Source organism: Sceloporus undulatus, chromosome 4 (assembly GCF_019175285.1).
Source record: "Sceloporus undulatus isolate JIND9_A2432 ecotype Alabama chromosome 4, SceUnd_v1.1, whole genome shotgun sequence".
In the NCBI taxonomy this organism is placed as follows: Eukaryota; Metazoa; Chordata; class Lepidosauria; order Squamata; family Phrynosomatidae; genus Sceloporus; species Sceloporus undulatus.
This window is the reverse complement of record NC_056525.1, coordinates 197802245-197823420: the sequence shown is the minus strand read 5'-3', so window position 1 is coordinate 197823420 and position 21176 is coordinate 197802245. Positions and strand designations below refer to the sequence as shown.

General features: G+C 38.8%; 1 protein-coding gene across 2 annotated transcripts in view; it reads left to right on the top strand.

Annotated features, from left to right (window-relative positions):
- ALKAL1 (ALK and LTK ligand 1) overlaps positions 1 to 17437 on the top strand; it is a 52962-nt gene extending 35525 nt beyond the window's left edge. The window contains exons 2-5 of one of the 2 annotated variants that reach the window (XM_042465284.1): positions 11061 to 11114; positions 11835 to 11915; positions 15563 to 15639; positions 16771 to 17437. In XM_042465284.1, coding sequence (XP_042321218.1) covers positions 11061 to 11114; positions 11835 to 11915; positions 15563 to 15627 — 200 coding nt within the window. In that variant the 3' untranslated portion in view covers positions 15628 to 15639; positions 16771 to 17437. Of the gene's footprint in view, positions 1 to 11060; positions 11115 to 11834; positions 11916 to 15562; positions 15640 to 15852; positions 16295 to 16770 lie in introns of those variants that run through there. The other variant, XM_042465285.1, reaches the window with a different exon arrangement.
- Positions 17438 to 21176: the final 3739 nt, after the last annotated feature.

The following is a 21176-nucleotide window of genomic DNA, read 5'->3' as shown; positions in this document are numbered from 1 at the left end:
AAAAGGTTATATGTTGTACATGTCATTGTTAGAGGAAGCTTTTTAAAAAAAATCCCAACCTTCTCCACAACTAACCATTCTTATATAGTCACTATTCCTTATCTAGGCATGAAAAATCTAGCTAGAGATTTTGTAAATTAGCTACGTGTCACCAGACTGTTTTGCCACCAATTCTTTAAAACAACAATTCGTTACGGTTAGGCTTGTGTCTTTTCTTTTTTAAAAATTATTTTATTAGAAATTAAAACCATACAAAAAAACAACACATCTAATACATTCAACTACAAGACCTACAGCAATAAACTGTGGTACATACAAAAAAAGCTTGGTTATACAAAGCATCTGCTAATTTAGTATACTGCTCTTTTCTGTTTCACTTTCTTTCTGACCTGTTCTCTGTCTCTATTGATAAACATGATAAAAAAAAAATTGGTTTATGCCAACTTCTTGCTGCTTTAAACATTTAGTTCATAACTCTTTGTGGTGTCACATGAAATATAAATCCTGATCAGATGTCATAATGTCAGTGTGGTAGGACTCTCCCATACCGTCTTTTTTAATGTCACCACTACTGCCACCACTTCCTTTATCATCACAATCCTCATGTGTACTACACTACACTTTAAAACATTCTTAGTGCAAATAAAGCACAGTTTGCTTTTTTACTTTAATTGCATGAAGCTTTTATAGTTGCAGGGATACTCTTCTCTGACAGCAATCTGGCATTCGTGACCTTTTTTGCTTTATCTTTAGTACTATATTATTATTGATGCCTTGGACCAACACAGTCTAATCCAGTATTCTGTTTCTAGAAGTAGTCCCTTAGTCCCTTGCCTTTACCTATTTATTTACTAGGGCTCTGAGGTGATTTTATTCTTTAGTCCTTAGAAGTTTTGTGCTCTTCTTTTTTACACTGGTGCACAAGCCTACTCTGCAGAACTTGTTGTAGAGCTATCTCAGCAGCAGGCATTCTGTCTTCTTCCCATATGTAATCATGTAGATGGTTTGCATACATTTGAATTCTGAATGATAATAATGGAGGGACTGTTAATACATGTGTTCATAGTATAACAAAGCAAAACCAATCTGTTCTGGGACACCCCCCCCCCCCCCCGTTGTACAAGGGGCAAACTGCGTGTCTAGGCTGCAAACCCTATTAGCGAATGCACTGCTGAATATTCCAATTAACTATCTTTTCCGGGGCGGTGCAGCAGGGTTTTTTCCAAGCAGTATGCTGGGAAAGTCCCATGTAATGGTGCACCCACCTCCCCCCCCCCTCTGCCATTAGTCTCTCCCCTCCAGAACGATGTGATTCAGATCTGTCGTTCCCACTTCTTGAACACACTTCAGAATCTATTCTTTTCAAAAGAATCACTAGGAAACTAGTATCTGAAAAAAACTTTTTTTGTGTGTTTGCCTCACTTTATTGGCACAGAAATCGATCAAAGTAGGATCGGAACTGGTTTCAAATGGCAACGATGGACACATACCCTGATCAGCGATTCGATTTAAATCATAGTGGGAATGCACCCTGAGAGTTCTTTGTTATACATCATTCTTCTTGATTCATACATTCATTGTTTATCTAGATAATACCTTCATATTATTATTATATAGTACAAAAAATTCTGTATAATATGTCAGATATAGTACTGAGCAGAATAATATCAATGGGAATGTGTGTTCAAACACTGGCATGCTGACTGAAACTATCCAGTGTCTTAGAAGCAACTAGCTTATTGATATAGCTTATTGATAAATTATCTGTATAAAGGATTTTGCAGGTTAAAGGCTAGGGACAAACAAACTCAGTTGTCATTCAAGTCCAGCAATAATATTCGTCAAAAATTCCCTCATAGGTACTCAGGGAAATGCCTGTGCCAGTTTCATAATGTGTTAAAGATACATATTTACATCCAAAAATATATGACAATAACTGCTATTCATGGTCACATATCCAAAACCATCAGGAATTTACCTTTTCATCATCACCCCATTTAGAGAAAATTCATTTTAGCCTGGGGGGGGATTCTGGGAGATTTATGTGGAACAGAGAACAAATAAATCCACTTCTGTAAATTACCTTCTTTCAATGGGATATTGAATGAAAACAATATTGAATGATATTGAATGAATGATATTGAATGAAAACAATGCTTAATTTTCAATGAAAGAGGGCTAGTTCACATGTTACAGCCTTCAAGCAGAGGGAAAGATATGAGGTGCATCGTCAATGTAGCAGTAATGTAGCTTGACCTTTACATGCTGTAGCTCCAGCCTATGGGATCCTGGGATTTGTAGTTTTATAAGGTCTTTACCCTTTGCTAAAGAGTGCTGGTGCCTCAGAAAACTACAAATCCCAGGATTCTGTAGGATGATGGCATGATAGTTAAAGTGGTGTCAAACTGCATTACTTCTACAGTGCAGATGCACCCATGGAGTTCAAGAAGGGAGCCAAAATGAGCAAAGTTGTCTCGGATAAAACATTTCCCAAGGTGCAGGCATAGGGAACAAGGAATTAGAGAAAGAGGTAAACATGTTGGGCAGGAACAATGAGTATGGTTGAAAAACGTAAGCTTTAGTGACCAGTGCTTTTGTGAAGGGGTGATGGGGGCTAGTGGTGAAGTTTTTTTAAAAAAAAGAAAATAAACATAGTGACAGGACAATAGAATCATTCAAAAACGACAAAAAGTGTTAGGATTGTTGTTTTATTCTAAGTACAAACCAAAGAATATGAAGATATCACCCTGTTTTATGATCTCCTGTAAATTAAGAGTATTATGCTTTGTGTGCTGTTTCATTTGCTCCAGGCAGCAAATCATGACATGCTGGGAATTGTCTACATTTGCTTTTTGCCAAATGAATATTGTTACCGCCTGTGCAAATCAAAGATGTTCAAATTTGTTCGAAAAGTTTTCAAAATTAGAAGGACAGCTTGGAAGTAATGAGATTTGAAAACATAATGCGTATTGAGATAGGTTTATAAGGCGTTTGGTTTCAGGCTGTTCAGATGACAGCCATCAGTCACATTTTCAGTTATTTGTGTATTTTTGTTGTTGTAGCCACTAATGTTAGAAACTAATTTTAAAGAAAATGAAATCTAAAACTCTTAAGACAATGTAAGACTTACACAACTGCCTTTGGAGTTCATATGTAGCTTATTAGTCTTCTGTTACCCATCCAGATTTTTTGCATTTAAGAACAGCACAAGTGTTTCTGCATTAGTAACAAATTCAGCTTACTATGTAGTTGTCAGTATTTCAGAGTTATGAAATCCAGACATGGCTTGTTAAATAATGGATGCCATTTTATATAGGGATCAGCTAATTTGTGGTTTGTATGAAATAGGGAATGTGCTGCTGATTCCATTCGGGGCACTCAGGAGGGAGGGCTAATGGGCAGAGCAGTGGGACATAGCCATCCCACAAGTCTTGGTTTGCTGGTGCAGTGGTGGCTGATTCCCAGAGGTCACCAAAGTCAGGGAGGGGGTTCTTTTGGGGACCATGGTGAGGTGTGGACTTTAAAAAAAAAAAGTTTGACAGCTTTTGTGCATCATTGCATTTGTGTGGTTGGCACAGAGGCTTGCATGCCTGGCACTGGGGGGCTGGGGAGATTGCCACTGCCCTGTGTGTCTGTGTTGCTTGCCTTTGTTTTTGAGTTATGGGCGCGTTACAGACCGCCTGAAAGCGGCAGTCTGCTGGCGCCACCGGTTGCTGCATCCGGGAACTGCAGCAGCCAAACCACTCGGTTCCTGGATGCAGCAAAAAAGAAGCTCGAAAATGGCGTTTCTTTTTGTGCCCCGGAAGTGGCACCATGAGGCGCTAGTGGCTATGCATCCGCGACGTCAAAATGGTGGCGCCCGTGTAGAATGGGTGCCGCCATTTTGTACGTACCCAGTACGTACTAGGGTTAGGGGCGTGCGTAAAGCATGCCCCTTCCTAACCCTAGTACGTACTGGGTATGTACTTTACGCCCGTTTATAACAGGCCATGGTGACTCTACAGCCACCTTTTCATGGGGGTTTCTTGGCAAGGTTTCATCAGAGTATGCCATAGCTAATCTCTGAGGCTGAGATAGTGTGCCTTCCCCACAAGGGAAACCCATTATGGGTTTTTTCAGCAAGGATTTCTTCAAGGCGTGGCACCCAAAAAACAACTATAGCACAGCCCCTTTAAGAATTAAATATTTCTGGCTGCTTCATGCAGCCCTTGAACAATTAAAACCCCTCTAAAAATTTTTGCAGTTTGCACACTTTACACATTTTACACACTTTACACACTTTATACTAGCACTATACTATACGAGAGGGGAATGCGGTTTAATGTTGAACTTGACTGGCAAAACATCACAGAAAGGATGTGACGAAGGTGTGTGTACATTTTTTAAAAAACATACTCCAGCTACGATCAAATCTGTCCATGATGGAGAATCCATTTTAAACCAATCCAAAGATAAATGTGAACTTGAATTGGGTTAAACTGGACAGGTTCAGTTGTGGCAAATGTAGTCAGAACTTCTATTTGGTGCAAAAATGTCAGTGTGAATTCGCTCTAAATATGTCTTTGAATAGAGGACCACATTTTTTTTAAAAAAATAAAATTATTAACAGTGGAAGAAACTGGATTGACATTTTTGTCTGCCTTTTAGCTTGTCAAGCAGAGGATCATACTATGAAGTATACCAGTAGTAGACTCCAGGAACTGAAAATAGTGTTCACACAAAAATCTCATTCACAATTAATTTATATATTAGTTAGCAGACTATTGTCAGGAGCTGCATCACACGCCTTGTCTGCCATGGTTTGAAGTGTTGATCTAGAATGAGGCAGTCGCATTGTGGGATGTTAAATAGGCTAAAAGTGTTATACCATACCAAAGACAGTTTTATTTATTTTCAGAGATTGATGATCACATTCTTTTGTGGCTTACAAGGAGAAGGAAGGGAGTTGTACTTGGTTGAGACTATCCAAAGCTATTTGCCTAGGAATGCAGGAAGAATAAATAAGGAAGGGATGTTGTAGGAACAGGAAAGAAAAAGGTTGTTTTGTTTTTGTGCAGAATGAGAAAGCAGCCTACCAATGATTTTAAATTGTGTGTATTTGAAATTTATACTTTTTTTTTGAACATTTTCAAACTGTGTATGCTTGAATCCATGTATAACAAATCCGTGTATAAGAAGGACTGACTGTAGTGCTGTTGGGAGTGTGACTTCTCGATATGTATTCAGAGCTTTATACCAATATAGTCATAGTTGAAGCTCCCTGGAAACATAAGCATATTATTAATTAAGGCAACCAAATACATTTTGCAGTCTGAGAGAAAGGGCAAGATGGTGCTCCCCATGCTGCATTCCACATATTAAAGGAAATGGAACTAGCTGTTGCTCCTTTTTTCCCAAGACAGCTTGTGACAGGGCGGTATGCTGGACTGGAACTGAGTGCAATTGGACTGCAGGAAACCCACAGCTCTAGTTCCCAGTGCCATACCACCTTACTTCCCTCTCTCCACCACTGACCTCCTGAAGTAGCTGCCTTGTTCTCCATAATTCTGATCCCTTTCTCAAAGTGAAATCAGTGAACATTCAGTCTGTTTAACTTTAGTAGGGTTGTTATGCCCATCGTAACTCTTAATAGAAAAGAAATAGTTGATAGATCTATGGCAAATAGAGAATGAAGAAAAGAGGAGATATAGGTGTCTCTTTTCTCTCATAATAGTGGAAGGAAAGGAAGAGAGCTTGAATTATAGAATCATAGAGTTGGAAGAGACCAACATGATTGATGATACTTCTTACCACACATAATATCTTTTCAAGACATAGCTGTATTAGTCTATACCAGTATACAAAGAGTTCTTATAACACCATAGAGAGTGAGAGAAGTTGGTAGCACAAGCTTTTGCAGACTCAGTCTACTTCATAAATCATCAGAATTAGACTGATAGTGTAGCTACACTGCAGAATTAAGGCATTCTGATACTAGTTCAACGGCCTCAGCTCTCTCCTGCATAATCTTGGGGCTCATACTTTGGTGAGGCATTCAGCCTGGTTATGAGAAAGCTCTGGTGCCTCACCAAGCTACAAATCCTAGATTTTTGTGGAACAGAGTCATGGTATCAAACTGCTTCAGTTCTGCAGTGTGACTACACCCTCAGACTATGAAAACTGTTGATGCAATTTTTTTGTCTCAGACCATGCCTGCAGTGATGGAAAAACTCAGCTTACCATCAGAGTTTGTGGATGTGTGGGGAAGATGAGCTGTCTTCACAACCAGCACCCACAATGAACTGATTCCAGCAGCAATGTCCACACCCTGGCCCTGGTCCTGTTAAAATGCAGTTCATGCCGGAGGAACCACACAAAATAGTGACAATACTGTGGTGAGAGTTTGAATTTCTATGTGAGAAGAGAGGCTTGAGACACTCCTGACTTCTTCTGCCCATTCACTGATGCTCCTCACCCTCTCTCATACAGGCAGACAGTCTGCACACTCAGGGGATTCTCTGGTGTTTCTGGCATGCTTTGGAGCAAACAGGAACTAAAGAAACAAACTGGAGTGTGGATTGGACCCATGTGCCACCTAATTTGGACCTGTGTGCATCATCTAAACAGATCAGTGTGGGAACATGGCAGGGAATATTTCTTTTCCTCTGTGCATACAAGGCCTCAGTCTCAAAGTTGCTACACGATCCATTTCTTTTTAGGTAGTTGTATTCCTCTTTTTCACATGTTGTCTTTCCCGCTGGTTTGTTGTTCAAAATAGGGCATTCCAAAAGAGAGAAAGATAGATGAATATATAATAATAATAAAACTTTTATTTGTATACCGCCTTTCCTCCAGATCAAAGCGGTTCACATATCATAGCTATAACATATTACAATACAATGGAGTACACTACATCAAAATTTCATACAAGTTAAAAACCTTAAAAACAATATATCAAACAGTCAAGCTATCAGTTTTGGCTAGGCATCCTGATCTTCTTGGGGTGTTATATCTCTAGATAGAGTTGGAAGGATAAACTGAAAAAGATAGGTTTTCAGTGCTTTTTTAAAGGCTTCCAATGTGGGACTGAGTCTGATCTCTTCCGGGAGTGCATTCCAATAAGATGGAGCTATTGCCATGTAGGCTCTCTGGTGAGTTGATGTCAATCTCACTCTGGGGTGTTCGAGTAAATATTTCCCCATTGTTCTGAGAGTGCAGGGCAGATTATGTAGGGAGAGGCGTTCCTTCAAGTAACTTGGGCCCAAGCCATATAGGGCTTTATAGGTAATGACCAACACTTTGTATTGTGCCCGGAAGCTAATTGGCAGCCAGTGGAGAGATCTTAGTACAGGTATTATATGGTTGGATCCCCCGCGATCAATCTGGCTGCAGCATTTTGAACCAGTTGAAGCTTCCGAACCTGGTACAAAGGTAGCTCCATGTAGAGCGCATTACAGAAATCCAAGCGAGAGGTTACCAGTGCGTGTACTACTGTTTCAAGGTCCTTTCGGTCCAGACAGGGGCGCAGTTGGCGTATCAGCCGAAGCTGGTACCAAGCACTCCTGGCGATCGCATTTACTTGAGATGATAACTGCAGGAGTACTCCCAAGCTGCGAACTTTATTCTTTAGAGGGAGTGTGACCCCGTCAAGGATAGGATGACAAATATGGTGGAAAGCTGAAAGCCAACAAAGAAATCGAGAGTTGGCATAGATTTTTTGTAATGTTTCTCATGTTTTTCTGGGGGCAGCAACAAAATACAGTTATATAAAATAACAGGTGTGGCCTGTTCACTTCTGAAAAGTTTCCATTGCAAAGTTTGCACACTTCTGAATGAAACCAACTGAATAATGGCATTAAGTTCTATCCAAATGTGTTTCTTTATAATAGAAACCAGATGGCTTTAGAGAAACCACAAAATAAGAGCCAACTTTCTTAGGACTTCCATAATCAAAACAGCTGAACAGGAAATAATTAGTGATTTTATAACTAGTGTGAAATTTCCTTTTTGCATTGGCTTTATAGTTTGCTTAATTTAAATGGTGTTGTATAAATTCATGGAGTCGCCATAAGGAGACAGGCGACTTGAAGGCATGCACACGTTTACAAATTAGGATAATGAATGGAATTGATTTTTAATTTATTATTTATATAGTATCATATACAGTATGTGTGCTAAGAATATATTAATAGTCAGTATCCAGCTAGGAATGCCTTTTCCTTAAAGGACCTTTCAGCTTTGGGCTAGAGCAGGGGTAGGCAACCTACGGCCCGCGGGCCGAATCCAGCCCGGCAAGGCCTTGGGACCGGCCCCAGCCCGGTCCTGCTGCCGATTGCCGCTGGGGCCTTTGGTCTCTCGTGCGAGGGGGCAAAGGGGAGCAATTGTCTATAGAAGCCTCAGAAACATGCATTTATATTAACATTTTTTAAAAAATCAACAAATTTTTTCGCGTGTTCTCCATTTTTTTAAAAAAAGTATCCCCCATTTGAAAATTTTGTCCTACATTTGTCCCGGTTTATTTATTTATTTAATTTTTAAAAAATTATTTAATTATTTCTTTTTTGCCTCCGGCCCCCCAGTTGTCTAAGGGACAGCAACCCGGGCCCCGGCTCAAAAAGGTTGCCTACCCCTGGGCTAGAGTCATAAATGCTTCATATTGGAACTCACCCACTGATATAACTGCCTTTAACTAGCCATTTTTGACCTTGTTTCCCACTACCCCTTTCATTTGTCTCTCGCCACTAAAACATACCTGGCATTTTAAAAACAGAGATGTCAATCTCAGTTTGCCAAGTAAAGCTTGGAAATTATGCTTGAAAATTTAATGGATAAGTGTTGAGCATGAAGCCTACTAAAGTAGTTATTCTCTGGTACAGAGAAGAGCTAATTCCAGAAATTGGGAGGAAGAGGCAGAGGCTCATTGACCATGTGGAACCCTTACAGCAATAGGTTCTTCCAGATAGTGGTCTTTTTTGTTACACCCATAATTTCCCTAGGAATAGCCTTTCAATGTAGTGTGCTAGCACATTCACATTAGCTCAGCATGCCTGGTTTTACACAAATTACTTAATTTTGATACTACAGATATTTTGTTTATGTGCCAGCATGGTGTAGTGGTTTGAGTGCTGGACACAGGGTGCATCTGCACTGCACAAACAATCCAGTTTGGCACCACTTTAATTGTCATGGCTAATGCTATAGAATAATGGGAATTGCAGTTTTAGTATTTTATTATTTCCTGTTGGAGAGCTCTGATGCCACAGCAAACTACAATTCCCGGAATTCCCTATCATTGAGCCATTGCAATTAAAGTGGTGTCAACCTGGATTATTTCTGCAGTGTGGATGCAGCCTAAGACTCTTGTGATTGCACCACTGAATTTCAGCCTTCACTCGGTCATGTTGATATGTTTTCACTGATGGTGTAACATTCTGAGAAATCTGAACCTGTGATAGCTCAATTGCAACAGCTTCTCACAGACAAGCTTGCATTTTCTAGGTGAACATGTCATGTGGTAAACATGGTTTTCAAAACAAATCAGAAGGGCAGGATTTTCAAGAGAAATATTTTAATCTGGTATCTGTTTTGCTGATCTTGCAAATCCAAGAATAAAGCTGGTACTTTGCAAAGTCTCTATCACTATGTAACTAGGAGAAAGATCAGATTTGAAAACACAAATTGCTCTAAAAGGATGAGCATCCTCAAATTATTTACCATATAACCTTTCTTCAAGAAATTTTACTCCAAAGGGGGTGACTTCAGGCAGAAAAACAGACCTCCCCCCCCTACAATTGCATTTGTACAAGGTCACTCAGGAGATCTTCTGTAGCATTGTGCAGCTGAACCTGACTAATCTTGGGACCCCCATCTGCCACCAGCAATAATAACAATACTTTGAAGTAGCAAATAATTAGATGAACTCTCTGTGCCTTCAGCTTTCCATACCAACTGACACATTTGAAATAATGGGCAGTATTTGTTCTGTGATGCTTAATTATCTAAAGAAGAATAGGTGTAGAAGTTGAAAGATCTTGCTGGCAATAAGAAATAAATCCCTGGTAAAGAAGATTACTTATTATTATTAACTGGGATTATACAAGGGGTGGAACTCTACTTTATATAATGCAAATCCATCTGAGTTTATTTCTTTGACTGTAGATATGAGCCCGTAGATCCTCAAAACCTATACAAATAAAAGTCGCTGCAATATTTAAGACTTACATCTTTTTCATTTTGTGTAAAAATAAGGTATTGCTTTTCTTTGTGTATTATTTGTGGAAGGCTAGGATTGATGATTAAATATAGTGAATGACTGTTGGATAGTCTTCCATAAATGTTTTTGTCACACATGTTTTATGGTTTTTATTCAGTTCATCAATCTTACCAATTCATATTGTAGTTGGATATTATGCAAGTAGGTTCAAGTTGGCACCTCAAGACTGTTGTGAAAGGAAGGTAAAAACAGCTATTTGATTGCGTGTACATATTAAAACTGACTGCAAGGCATTCTTAAATACCTGACTCTATATAAATGTTTTTCCTTTGCTTTGCTTTTCTTTGGTTTGACTATCACACTTCACTTGTGCCAGTGTTGTCTGCTAAAATGACAGAAGTTATCATTTTTCATGGTTTTTTTAACTCTGGCTGCAGGGGGAAGAAGTAATGCTGAGTTTGTGTGATTTTGCATTGCCCTCTCCATCTCCAACCACATAGGCTACATGTGAAAGGGTTTCAGTGGGAAGGTCACATCTATGCACATAAATGAATATATGTACAAAACTGGTCCTTCCTCTGGTAGTAGTGGTGGGGAAAGCTCTCTATATAGAGAAGAGCTCCTTCATTTGCAGGAAAGTTTGTTTCTTTAGGCTGTATTTAAATGGTGGCTGAAACATGTTTCTACTTGTATGGTACATTTATGTATGGCTCTCCCATTGTCCTTTAATTTTGTTTAGTGCTAATTTGAGTTTTGGCATAGGTTATGAACAAATATAGTTTATTACTAATAAGATTTATATATGTTTCATATATAAATATATTGTACATACAATTGTCATTTAATAAGCATGCATTTCTTTTTACAGAGGTATTTCCAAGGGATTCCAACTTAAAAGACAAGTTCATAAAACACTTCACAGGTAAGAATAATTGGAAGGGTGGTAGTTTATTTAATTTCTTTGCAGATGCCAATCATACCAAAGAAAACACTTGTACCCTATTCTCTCATTGGAAGGAGAGACCATACTGTTCCCATTTCATTCTGGATGACATTTTCCCAAGAGCATCCCAAGAGGTTATACTCCTTACAGAATGAGTAATGGGATCCATAGGCACCTCAAGATGATCATAATCCTGTCCAAAACTGTCTCATCATTTGGCACCTAATTACCACCTATTGAATGTTCCTAAACATCTTCTGGCTGTTTTCTGCCAATGGATTAGAAGAGTTCAGTGGAGCAGAAGAACTAGCATGAAAAAGCTTCCATGGTTTAAAATGGGTGTTGTTTTTTAATTAAGCACGATCTCTGATTTTTCATTATTTTGGTAGCTTCTGTTCAAATAATAATGTGAGAATATTAATTATAATTGCAGTGTGAATACAGATGGTGAGATCCATTTTTTAAAAAACAAAAACTTATTGGGTTGTATCCAATTTAGCCATTCTTAGAGTGTATGTATTGAAATCATCAAATGCCATTGATTTCAATAGCTCTGCTCTTTGACTGAATCTGGATCCAATCCATTATATTTGAAGGAAATGTGGGCCATTAAAAAACACAGCTCACATTAGCTAATTCACAATGGTATAACATTAAATTAAATAACATTAATTTTAATTAATTATTTTGTTCTTACAGGTCGAGTTACATTTTCAGCTGAATGTAGTAAGCATTTCCACCGGCTATATCACAATACACGGGATTGCTCAACACCAGCCTGTAAGTTATAGGGAAAGTTTTATATATGTTTTTTGCCAGTCTATCCCATTGTAAATGAGGGATGAGCAGTTCTTAGCATCAAACCATTTCATTTGACCCTCCTTGTAACTAGAGTACAAATATTCCCAGCAACCCCTGAATTCAGTTTCTCTTCCTCCTTGTAGTGATGATATCACAAGAGTTCAGGTAATCAAATTTATTGTCTTGGTGTATGGAATTATGGCAGGGCTATACATGTAGTAAGCTACGTATGTACTGTGATGCAAAGACTACACTGTGAAAAATAAAATTTGGTTTGCTGAATGATACATGATGTAAACTGGTTCATCTATTTTTAGCTTTCTTAATGAAAAAAATGCTTGGCAGATGTGCTGTTCATTGCAGAATATGAATCGGCCCACTGCTTCTTAACCTTTAATCTACTAATGTTCCCCAAATTTGCAAAAAGATCATTACATATCTCCCAAGCCACAAGTGAAAAACTTGGAAGTAAAAACAATAATCTAGAACAAGGCAGTTTTATTCTGAAACTAGATATGTTTATTGTCCTAAACTGAATATGCTTACTGTCCTAAAACTAGTGTAATGTTGTTGGTGGAAAACTAACAAAGTACTGTTGGTTTTTCCAGTTACGCAAGCGGCAGAATATGGTCCACAGACATGCTACTGATTCCATTACCCTTTTGTGTAGCTGGCTGGGCAACCAATTCTATAACAAAATATGGTATTGGATTCCCTCTGTGTATAATCAGAAACTAGGTATCTACAATGTTTGTGTGTGTTTTTAAAAACAAATAGAGAGACATTATTAGATTTCAGGCATCCATTCATAAAATTTTTGTGCTTAACAGTAAGGGTTAATTTTGCCTGATGGCACTTGGTGAGAACATTTTTCTCCCTTGTTTGTTTGACTTACTCGGATTGGTTTTTTCTTGTTCAATTGTCCTACCTCATTCATAGAATTTTATTGGGAGTGGGGAGGTCTAGTTGTCATTATTTCACTTCCTGCAGTTTACCTCCTTTAATTAAATTACAGAAACTGTTAAGGAAGGAAAGATAGAATAACTGTATAATATCTTTTGATTATTAGCACTAGAAGCCAACTGTAAAAGTGCTTCTTTTTTGTGCTAAATGTCCCCCTCTATTTGTTTTTTTGGATGCACATCAGATATATTTTGTTTATTTAGTGAATGAATGGAGCATTATTTTTTGTTGTTGATTTTTGTCCTAAATGAATAGGGGACATTTCTGTTTGACCCCTCATTGCTGTCTGTCATTTTCTAAAGAGCCTAGAGATCTGGAATTTTATCCTCAGGGAAGGGTAAGCAGTATATAATAACTGTTCTAACTCAATTACACAAGCTAGTACAAGAGCAGGTTAAGGCCCATCTAAAATCACCAAAGCCCCACTTGCCCCTCCCAAATTCTGAATGCCCTCTATGATTTGTAGACTTCTTCCTGACCACAAAGATATATGGGGGCTTATTGGCCAAGAGGACATAAAGCCCTTGTTAAGGATCACTTTTTAGTTTTGCCCATATTAAGCTCTACATACATTAACCTTAAAAATATGTTTCATAATGGATAACAAGAAAGCTATGTGTAAGGATATTATATTTCTGCTTTGGTAGCTGAATTACAAGTTTTTAGCAAAGTGCTTTGTAGAGGCAGATTGTGCTTCCAAAATTCAAGACCAGCAATAATAATTTCTTTCATTGCCATCTTGTGTTCTGGATACTTTACTTTGACATAAATCCCCTTTGAGTTTAGTGGATACAATACACGGCACTTACTTTACTAAAAACGGAATTTAAAAACAACATTTCCTATTAAGGCAATAAATGAAAATCTTGGATCTCTAAAATAGCAGTTGTCTGATGAATTTTACTAGAACAGTCAGCTTGGGGAAAGGGAAGTGAGCATTTAATCACCAAAGTACAAACTATTGGTCATGCATAGCCATATGGGTGATTTCCTCATCTTCGCTTGAAATTCTTCAAGACTTGAGTTTAAGATGATTTTCAATGGGTCAGTTCCACTATATGTAATTGTTTCTTCAAGACAGGGAGTGCTTCTTGCAGAGTGTTGGGAATGTTCCACTTCTTTTGAAGCTGAAGTCCAAACAATAAACCATTCAAGGGTCAAAGCAACTAGCGGTCCAAATGGCCTGAATAATGATGGAGTTACAGGAAAATATTTTCCTATTACTCAGTGATTTTTGAAATCACTGAACAGCACTTTTCTCCTGGAAAGTAGTCATACGCCTAGAAGCTTCAGATCCAGTGGTAGAAGATCCAACTCTATTTCTGAGTAGATGTTTATAGGATTGCACTGCTAATCTTTGTACTTAGTGCTTCAGGTATTGTAAACTATGTTGGAATTTATTATTCAATGTCAACTGATATTTCAAAATTCCTGTTGAACTTTGTACATTATTAATAAAAATGAATCATTTGGACCTTTGAAGTATTTCCAAATGTGGCCTGATTGTATTAATTAACTATGTAATTTCTTAGTCAACTGTCTCCTAAACTTTAAAGCCTAAATCAAAAGTACAGTAGGACTTTCTTCCTATCCCTCATGCAGCCCTTGACACTACTCAGAAACCTGCACTGGTGGGATTCCCCATTCTGTGGAACAGATTTTGAAGGTGCCAGAAATACCAGAGGCTGCAGGGTTGCCTCTCCCAGTTCAGTTCCCTAAGGAGACCCCCCCCCCCCCCCGAAAACCCTATTGCGTAGTATAGCAATTATAAGCACTGAAATCTTTGCACTGGAAAGCAAAAATGAAATAAGCTGTTGTTAGAGATTGAGCTCCAGTAGAGACTGGCACTTTGTGCCGGTCTGACTGTGGAATAGGGTTGAAGAAGGGCTGAGCATAAACATGCTCCAAGCCCTTCTTCCTCTGCCAGGGCACCATCTTGGCATGCACCCATTTACATGGGGCGTGCCACGATGACATCCCTCATGCGCAGCTCCCAAACAGCACTGCAGACAAGGGGCTTCTTAATGCTGTCCCATGGCAGTTGTAGCACCCCTTCTACAGTGCAAAAAGAAGCCCCATTTTGAGGCTTCTTTTTGCTCCGTGCACAGGCTGCGGTGTATGGTTGCCGCAGCCTGTTTCCAGTCTGTTCGCTGGCTTCCTGCCAATCTGTAGAGCTCCTGAGCCTCCCTTTTCTGAAATGCTTGGAGTGAGAAATGCTTCGATTTCAGATCCCCCCCCCAGATTTTGGAATATTTGCCTATATAATGAGATATCGTAGAGATGGGACCCAAGTCTGAACATGAAATTCATTTATGTTTCATATGCACCTTGTACACATAGTCTGATAGTAATTTTATACATAATATTTTTAATACAGTAATTTTGTTCATGAAACAAAGTTAGTGTACACTGAACCATCACTATCACAGCCACCTATGTGGACAATTTTGCATTTTGGAGTATTTCAGATTTCAGAATTCCAGATAAGGTATACTCAAAGTGTTTTATACTGTAATTTTTATTTACACACACACACACACACACACACACACACACACTTATTAACATCTACACTTTGCATTAATATACCTTTTCTCTCTTTATTAATTATTTGTCCTTGAATAGGCCATCATTAACAATTTTGTTTCTGTGGTTTTAAATAGATTATAAAAGGTGTGCGAGATTGCTGACAAGGTTAGCAATGAGTCCACTGTGTACACAGCCATAGAAGGCCTGTTATGTAAGTATTCTTTTTAGTGTTTTGTAATCTAATGACTACTGTGGTTTGATCCTATTAAGTTATTTTTTACAGGAGCCAAATAATAAGAACATCATATAGAAGTTTGTTCTTTCATTCAAATACTTTGGTATTTCTGCATCCTGTCTTCTGTCACTTCGTGCTAATGTATAACACAGAGTTTCCAGGTTAATTATTTGTAGCTTTCATTTGTAGCTTTCTGTGCTATGACAAGGCAACATAGTGGCACTGAGGGGCAAAGGAGGGAGAGGTGAGTCAGAATGCGTATAGCCAGGGCCTGTTTTTATATGCTTCATCTTTTAACCAAGGCTTATGTTCAGATCTGCTTTTAATATGACTACAGCTGGCCAACTTCATTTGAGAACAGCTGTTTGAAATGGCTGAAAAGTTTTTGCACTATCAGTTCTGTCAGGAGATTGCTCACAGAACTTTCTTTTTCACCCATTTCAGGACCATGGAGAAGTCTATAGATACAGTAATGCAGGCATAGTTTCACTTTTAAACAAATGTTTCCAGCTGCAGACCAGGTTATTCTCAATATTTTTGGATTGTGAGACCCTGTTATAACATTATTTTTGTCAGTTAGAAGATAGGTATTTGAAAATGAGGCATGCAAAATGCACTAATATTTGAAAGGAACAGGGTTTTTTTAGTGAATAAAGAAAAGAAAGTTTGGTCATGACAGCATGTCCACGCCTGCCTTCTGTATAAGCTGAAACCATGGCTTTTTTTTCCTTTTCCTTTTTTTATTACCGTTCTTAAGATATCTGGAGAGTATCCAGTGTGTAGACAGTTGAACAGGCATCCACTTTTTTCTGATCTTCAGTGGAAAGCATGGAGGCTTAGGTTGGGGGAGAGCTTAGAAAAGTTAATTTTTTGGGTTAGTATTCCCAGAGTCCTTAATGGGCAAATCCAGACGTAGTAGTCCAAAAATAACTTTTCCAAGCTATAGTTTGGTGTCATTTGCCATGCTTTTTACTCACTAGATATTTAATGTATAATTGGAAAAGAACTGTAATAAAAATGTGTTTTTAAACAAGTTTAGTAAGCATGATCTTATAAATGCCTTTGATTTCTACTGACAGTATCATTATTAAATCACTGTGAAACTAGGTGAAATGCAGTGTGATGACTGATGTTTCAGATGTTCCTGCTAAGATTGAACTGTGGTTTGCCAAGAAAGTGCCTTGAATTCTATCCCAAGACAATAGAGAAGACATCACATCCTTTTTGATTTGCAGCATCTTTTGCTACCAGAAGCATTTTATTTTCATACATCTTGGACATTCCATGTTTATGTGAAAGAACTTATTTTATTTGAATTTGTAAATATGTTGCCTATAGCTCAAATAAGCCAATTTATTTAAATATGTTGTATATAAAGACTACTAATAATATACTAATTAAATATAATAATTATATGCAGGGAGTTGGTTAGTGTTTGCTGTTCTCTTGTTTCATAATATGTACACCATGTTGCTCAGGCTCTTTCTTTCATTATTTGCACTAACTTGAAATGCAGAAGTCTGTGTAACTGAAATCTGAATAAATTGCAGGAGTGGAAAATATATTATGAAGCTTTGGTAATATATATGCCTACATAGTATATATATTATTGCACATCAGAACAAAATGCTAAGAAATGCACATTGCTTTGGGGAACATTTGTAAAGCTGTTCTGAATTATCATCAGTTGTTTTTGTACTGGCACTTATGGAAAGAGTTGCAAATAATGTAAATAAAAAAGACTGGAAGACTGCAATGCAGTTTTGGTGGAATAAAAAACCTAAATATACTATTTTAATGTTTTTATTGACATGTTGGATGGAATGGAGACTATTAATCAATACAATTTAGAAATATACATGTAGAAAAGCATATTGCAATTTAAAGTGCTGACTTAATACCTGAAATTGTATACTGTGCAAATTAACATACACAAATAAGTTGTATTTATGTTATCTCTACCCCATTTACAGAAAAATGAAGATGAGGATAAGTAAAAGAGTAAGGCAAAAATGCAGGATTATGTTGTTACTGTTGTTGTTTAGTGCCTTCAAGTCATGTCTGACTTTTGGCAATGCTAAGATGACCTCTCATGTTTTTTTCTTGGTAAGTTTCTTCAAAGGGGGGGGGGGTTGTCATTGCCATCCTCTGAGACTGAGAGAGTGTGACATGCCCAAGGTCACCCAGGAGGTTTCCATGTCTGAGCCTGGATTTGAATCTGATCTCTTGAGTCATAGTTTAATGCTTAAACCACCACACCACACTGGCTGCAAGGATTCATGTTGATCATAACACAAATCCTAAAGTCCATATTGTGGTAATACTTTTGTTACACCTATCAAAGAGGCATAAAATTCTCTGGGCCAGCTTTCATCAGGCAACAATACTTTTCAAAAGCATTCAGGGGAAGGGGAACATTACATTGTTTGAGTCAAGAAGTCTGCATCTTGTTTGAATGGTATGAGAAAGAGTCTGCAGATTAGCAAGGCCACGCCCCCAATTGCCTGAGTTAACTGGTAACAACAAAAGCAATAAAACAAAAGCAATAACATTTGGTATTCCATTTGAAAAATGCAACAATCTTAAGTCCATGAAAACATATGCCTGCCATATCCTGTGTGAAGTTCTCAGGTCCCTCTGGAGAAAGAGAACAGTTTTTCAGAAAGTCTGTATTTTCAGATCTTGAAACAAATGTAAATAGCAGATCAGACAAAGTGTGTTGATGGAAATCAAACTACTTGGCTTTACCATTTTTGGAGGGAATAAGTTCCCAGAAAAATCTAGTCCCAGTTTAAGATCATGCAAACTCTTCTTCCTCCAGTGTAAGATACCATAGCGGAGCAGCTATTTCCTCAAGCAGTAATGTAGACACCTACAATGCACAGATAACATCAAATATAAGCGGGAAAGTAGATGATATTGGCTCTAGTGGTGAAATGAAACATAGGCAGGTTACAGACCGCCCTCAAGTGGCCGTTCTCCCACTGCCGCCATTCGCTGCAGAGAGAAGCCAGACCACGAGGCTTCCCGGCACAGCGAAAAAGGAGCGCCAAAATGGCGCTCCTTTTCAAAATGTGGAAGTGACACCGTGACACGTCTGGATGCTATGCGTCCAAGATGTCAAAATGGCGGCACCCATGTGGATGGGCGCCGCCATTTACGACGCGCTCCGCGCGTGTTGGGGCCAGGGCTGGTTAGGAAGGGGTGACTCTTCCTAACCCTAACACACCCCTTCCTAACCCTAGCATGCACAGAGCGCATCGTAAGTGGCGGTTTGTAACCCGCCATAGAGAGCAATTAAAGGAAGGGCAGATGCCTTTTACCCCATAGTATTTACAGTTACCCTTATTTATTTGTTGAACGTGAGATGTGAAATTGAACTGTCAGTTCAGGTTGAAATGAGATAGATACATGGCTAAACAAAGGAGATATATCCCTGTCTTTGAGAATTTAAGGCCCGTTCCAGACCTCCCAAAATGGGTGGTCTGCTGGCGCCGTCATTTGTGGCGGCGAGGAGCCCCAGCGGCCAAACCGTGAGGCTCCTCGGCGCTGCAAAAAGAAGCCCCAAAATGGTGATTCTTCTTGCGCCACGCTAATGATGCCGCAAGACACCAATGGCACACTCATGACATCATTAGCACCGTGCGACGTGTGGATGTTAAGCATCCGCTATGTCAAGATGGCGGCGCCCATGTAGAACGCAGCCATTTTGTACGTCCCCAGGACGTACTAGGGTGAGGGGCGTGCATAAAGCATGCCCTTTCCTAACCCTAGTACGTCCTGGGGATGTACTTTACGCCCATGCGGAATGGGCCTAAGTTCTATCAGAAATTCAGAATTAATTTAGGAGAGTACCCAACTCTGTCTAAGCATGGTTAACCATTCACACCTGCAGTTCATGCAGTTAAACATTAGGTTAAATTGGCATGGGGATTCTGATCTAGAACTGTGGAAGTCAGACAGAAGGCTTAACCTAAATAGAAGGATAAAAGGAATTAATTCACATGGAGGTAAGTACACATATCACCCATTACAAGTGAGAGCTGGGGACTTTTATCTAGATCTTGCTGTTCTTAATTCTTTCTGTTAAGTTATTCTTATTAAAATGCCTTCATTCCCTCATCTACTATTTTTTTTTTCATTTGATATATTATTTGTGACACAATTGCCGAATCAATAGACATAGCAATGAGTCATCACACTGTATTAAAACATATTTTGGGCTATTTTTGTATCAGAATCTAATTTGGCAATCATTTGGACAGACTGTCATCAGTGCTAAAGATGAAGCGAAACAATCTGGAAATTGAAGTAAGCAAAATAGACACCTCATATAGGATCACATCCAGCTACTGCACCAAAAATTGGCACAAACCTAAATATACATCCAAATGTGTCCAGCTTTGTAAATAGATCTCTCAAATGCTAAATGATGCTGCTGCTGCTGCTGTTGTGTGTCTTCTAGTCTGATTCATGGTGACCCTAAGGTGAACCTATCACTGATTTCTTTGCAGAATTGGTTCAGAGACAGCTGAGAAAGTGTGACTTGCCCAAGGTCATCCAGTGGATTTTCAAGGCTGAATGGTAATTTAAATCTTGGTCTTCCAGTATCCTAGTCCAACATTCAGGCCACTGCACCATGCTGGCTCTCTAATGCTAAATGTTAAATGACCCAATAGGGTCATTTAATACATATCCCCCAGTTGTATACTGCACATAATGATTTCATTATATGCATCTGGCTGAAATGCATGAGAAACATTTCAGTTTATATTTTCTAAAACATTTTTGTTGCTAGTGGTGTTGCACACTCATCTGGAAACAGAATCAAGAAGCAGGTGATGCGTTAAACTGGAGGCACTTTAATAATTTAAATTCCTTAAACTACATTGATGCTTCACAAGTCCAGAATTGATTTGAGTCTGAGGGCCACCTTTTCCTAGATCTCCTCCTCAACTGGCAAGGATGAGCACAGATGCCCCAATGCAATCCTACGTCTTTACAGACTGGGATAGACTGGCTTATTGTTCCTGAACAAGGAGACTGGCCCAAGCCAAGCAGCACAAAGCCCTATGACTGCTGGGAGTCTGCTCCAGGATAGTCCCAAAGGTTATTCCCCTTCCAACACCTGGACCCTTTTCAACCCTAGCTTCAAGCCAGAAAACTCCCATTCAGCCAAAGGTGCCTCACTTTGCCCACTATTTCCCATTTCTTCATATTTCTGCTCTAATATGTGATTGATTTATGTGTTATTGACCTCACTTTAATCAAATTTCACAAAGTCCCCAGTGAAAAGCAAGCAAATAATCCCCAGCTATCATTTCTAAAACTTGCTGATCAGGTGAGATGGTTCAGAAATTCCTACCTGCTCTTGAGACAAACAGCTGAAACTTGTGCTGAACCTTAAGGCAGGAGGGTGGTTGAGCATGAAGAAATCACACCAATACTTGGGGAGAGCAGGCTTACAAGCCCTTCTCACTCCAATACTGGCTGCATTGAAACACTGAGCATCA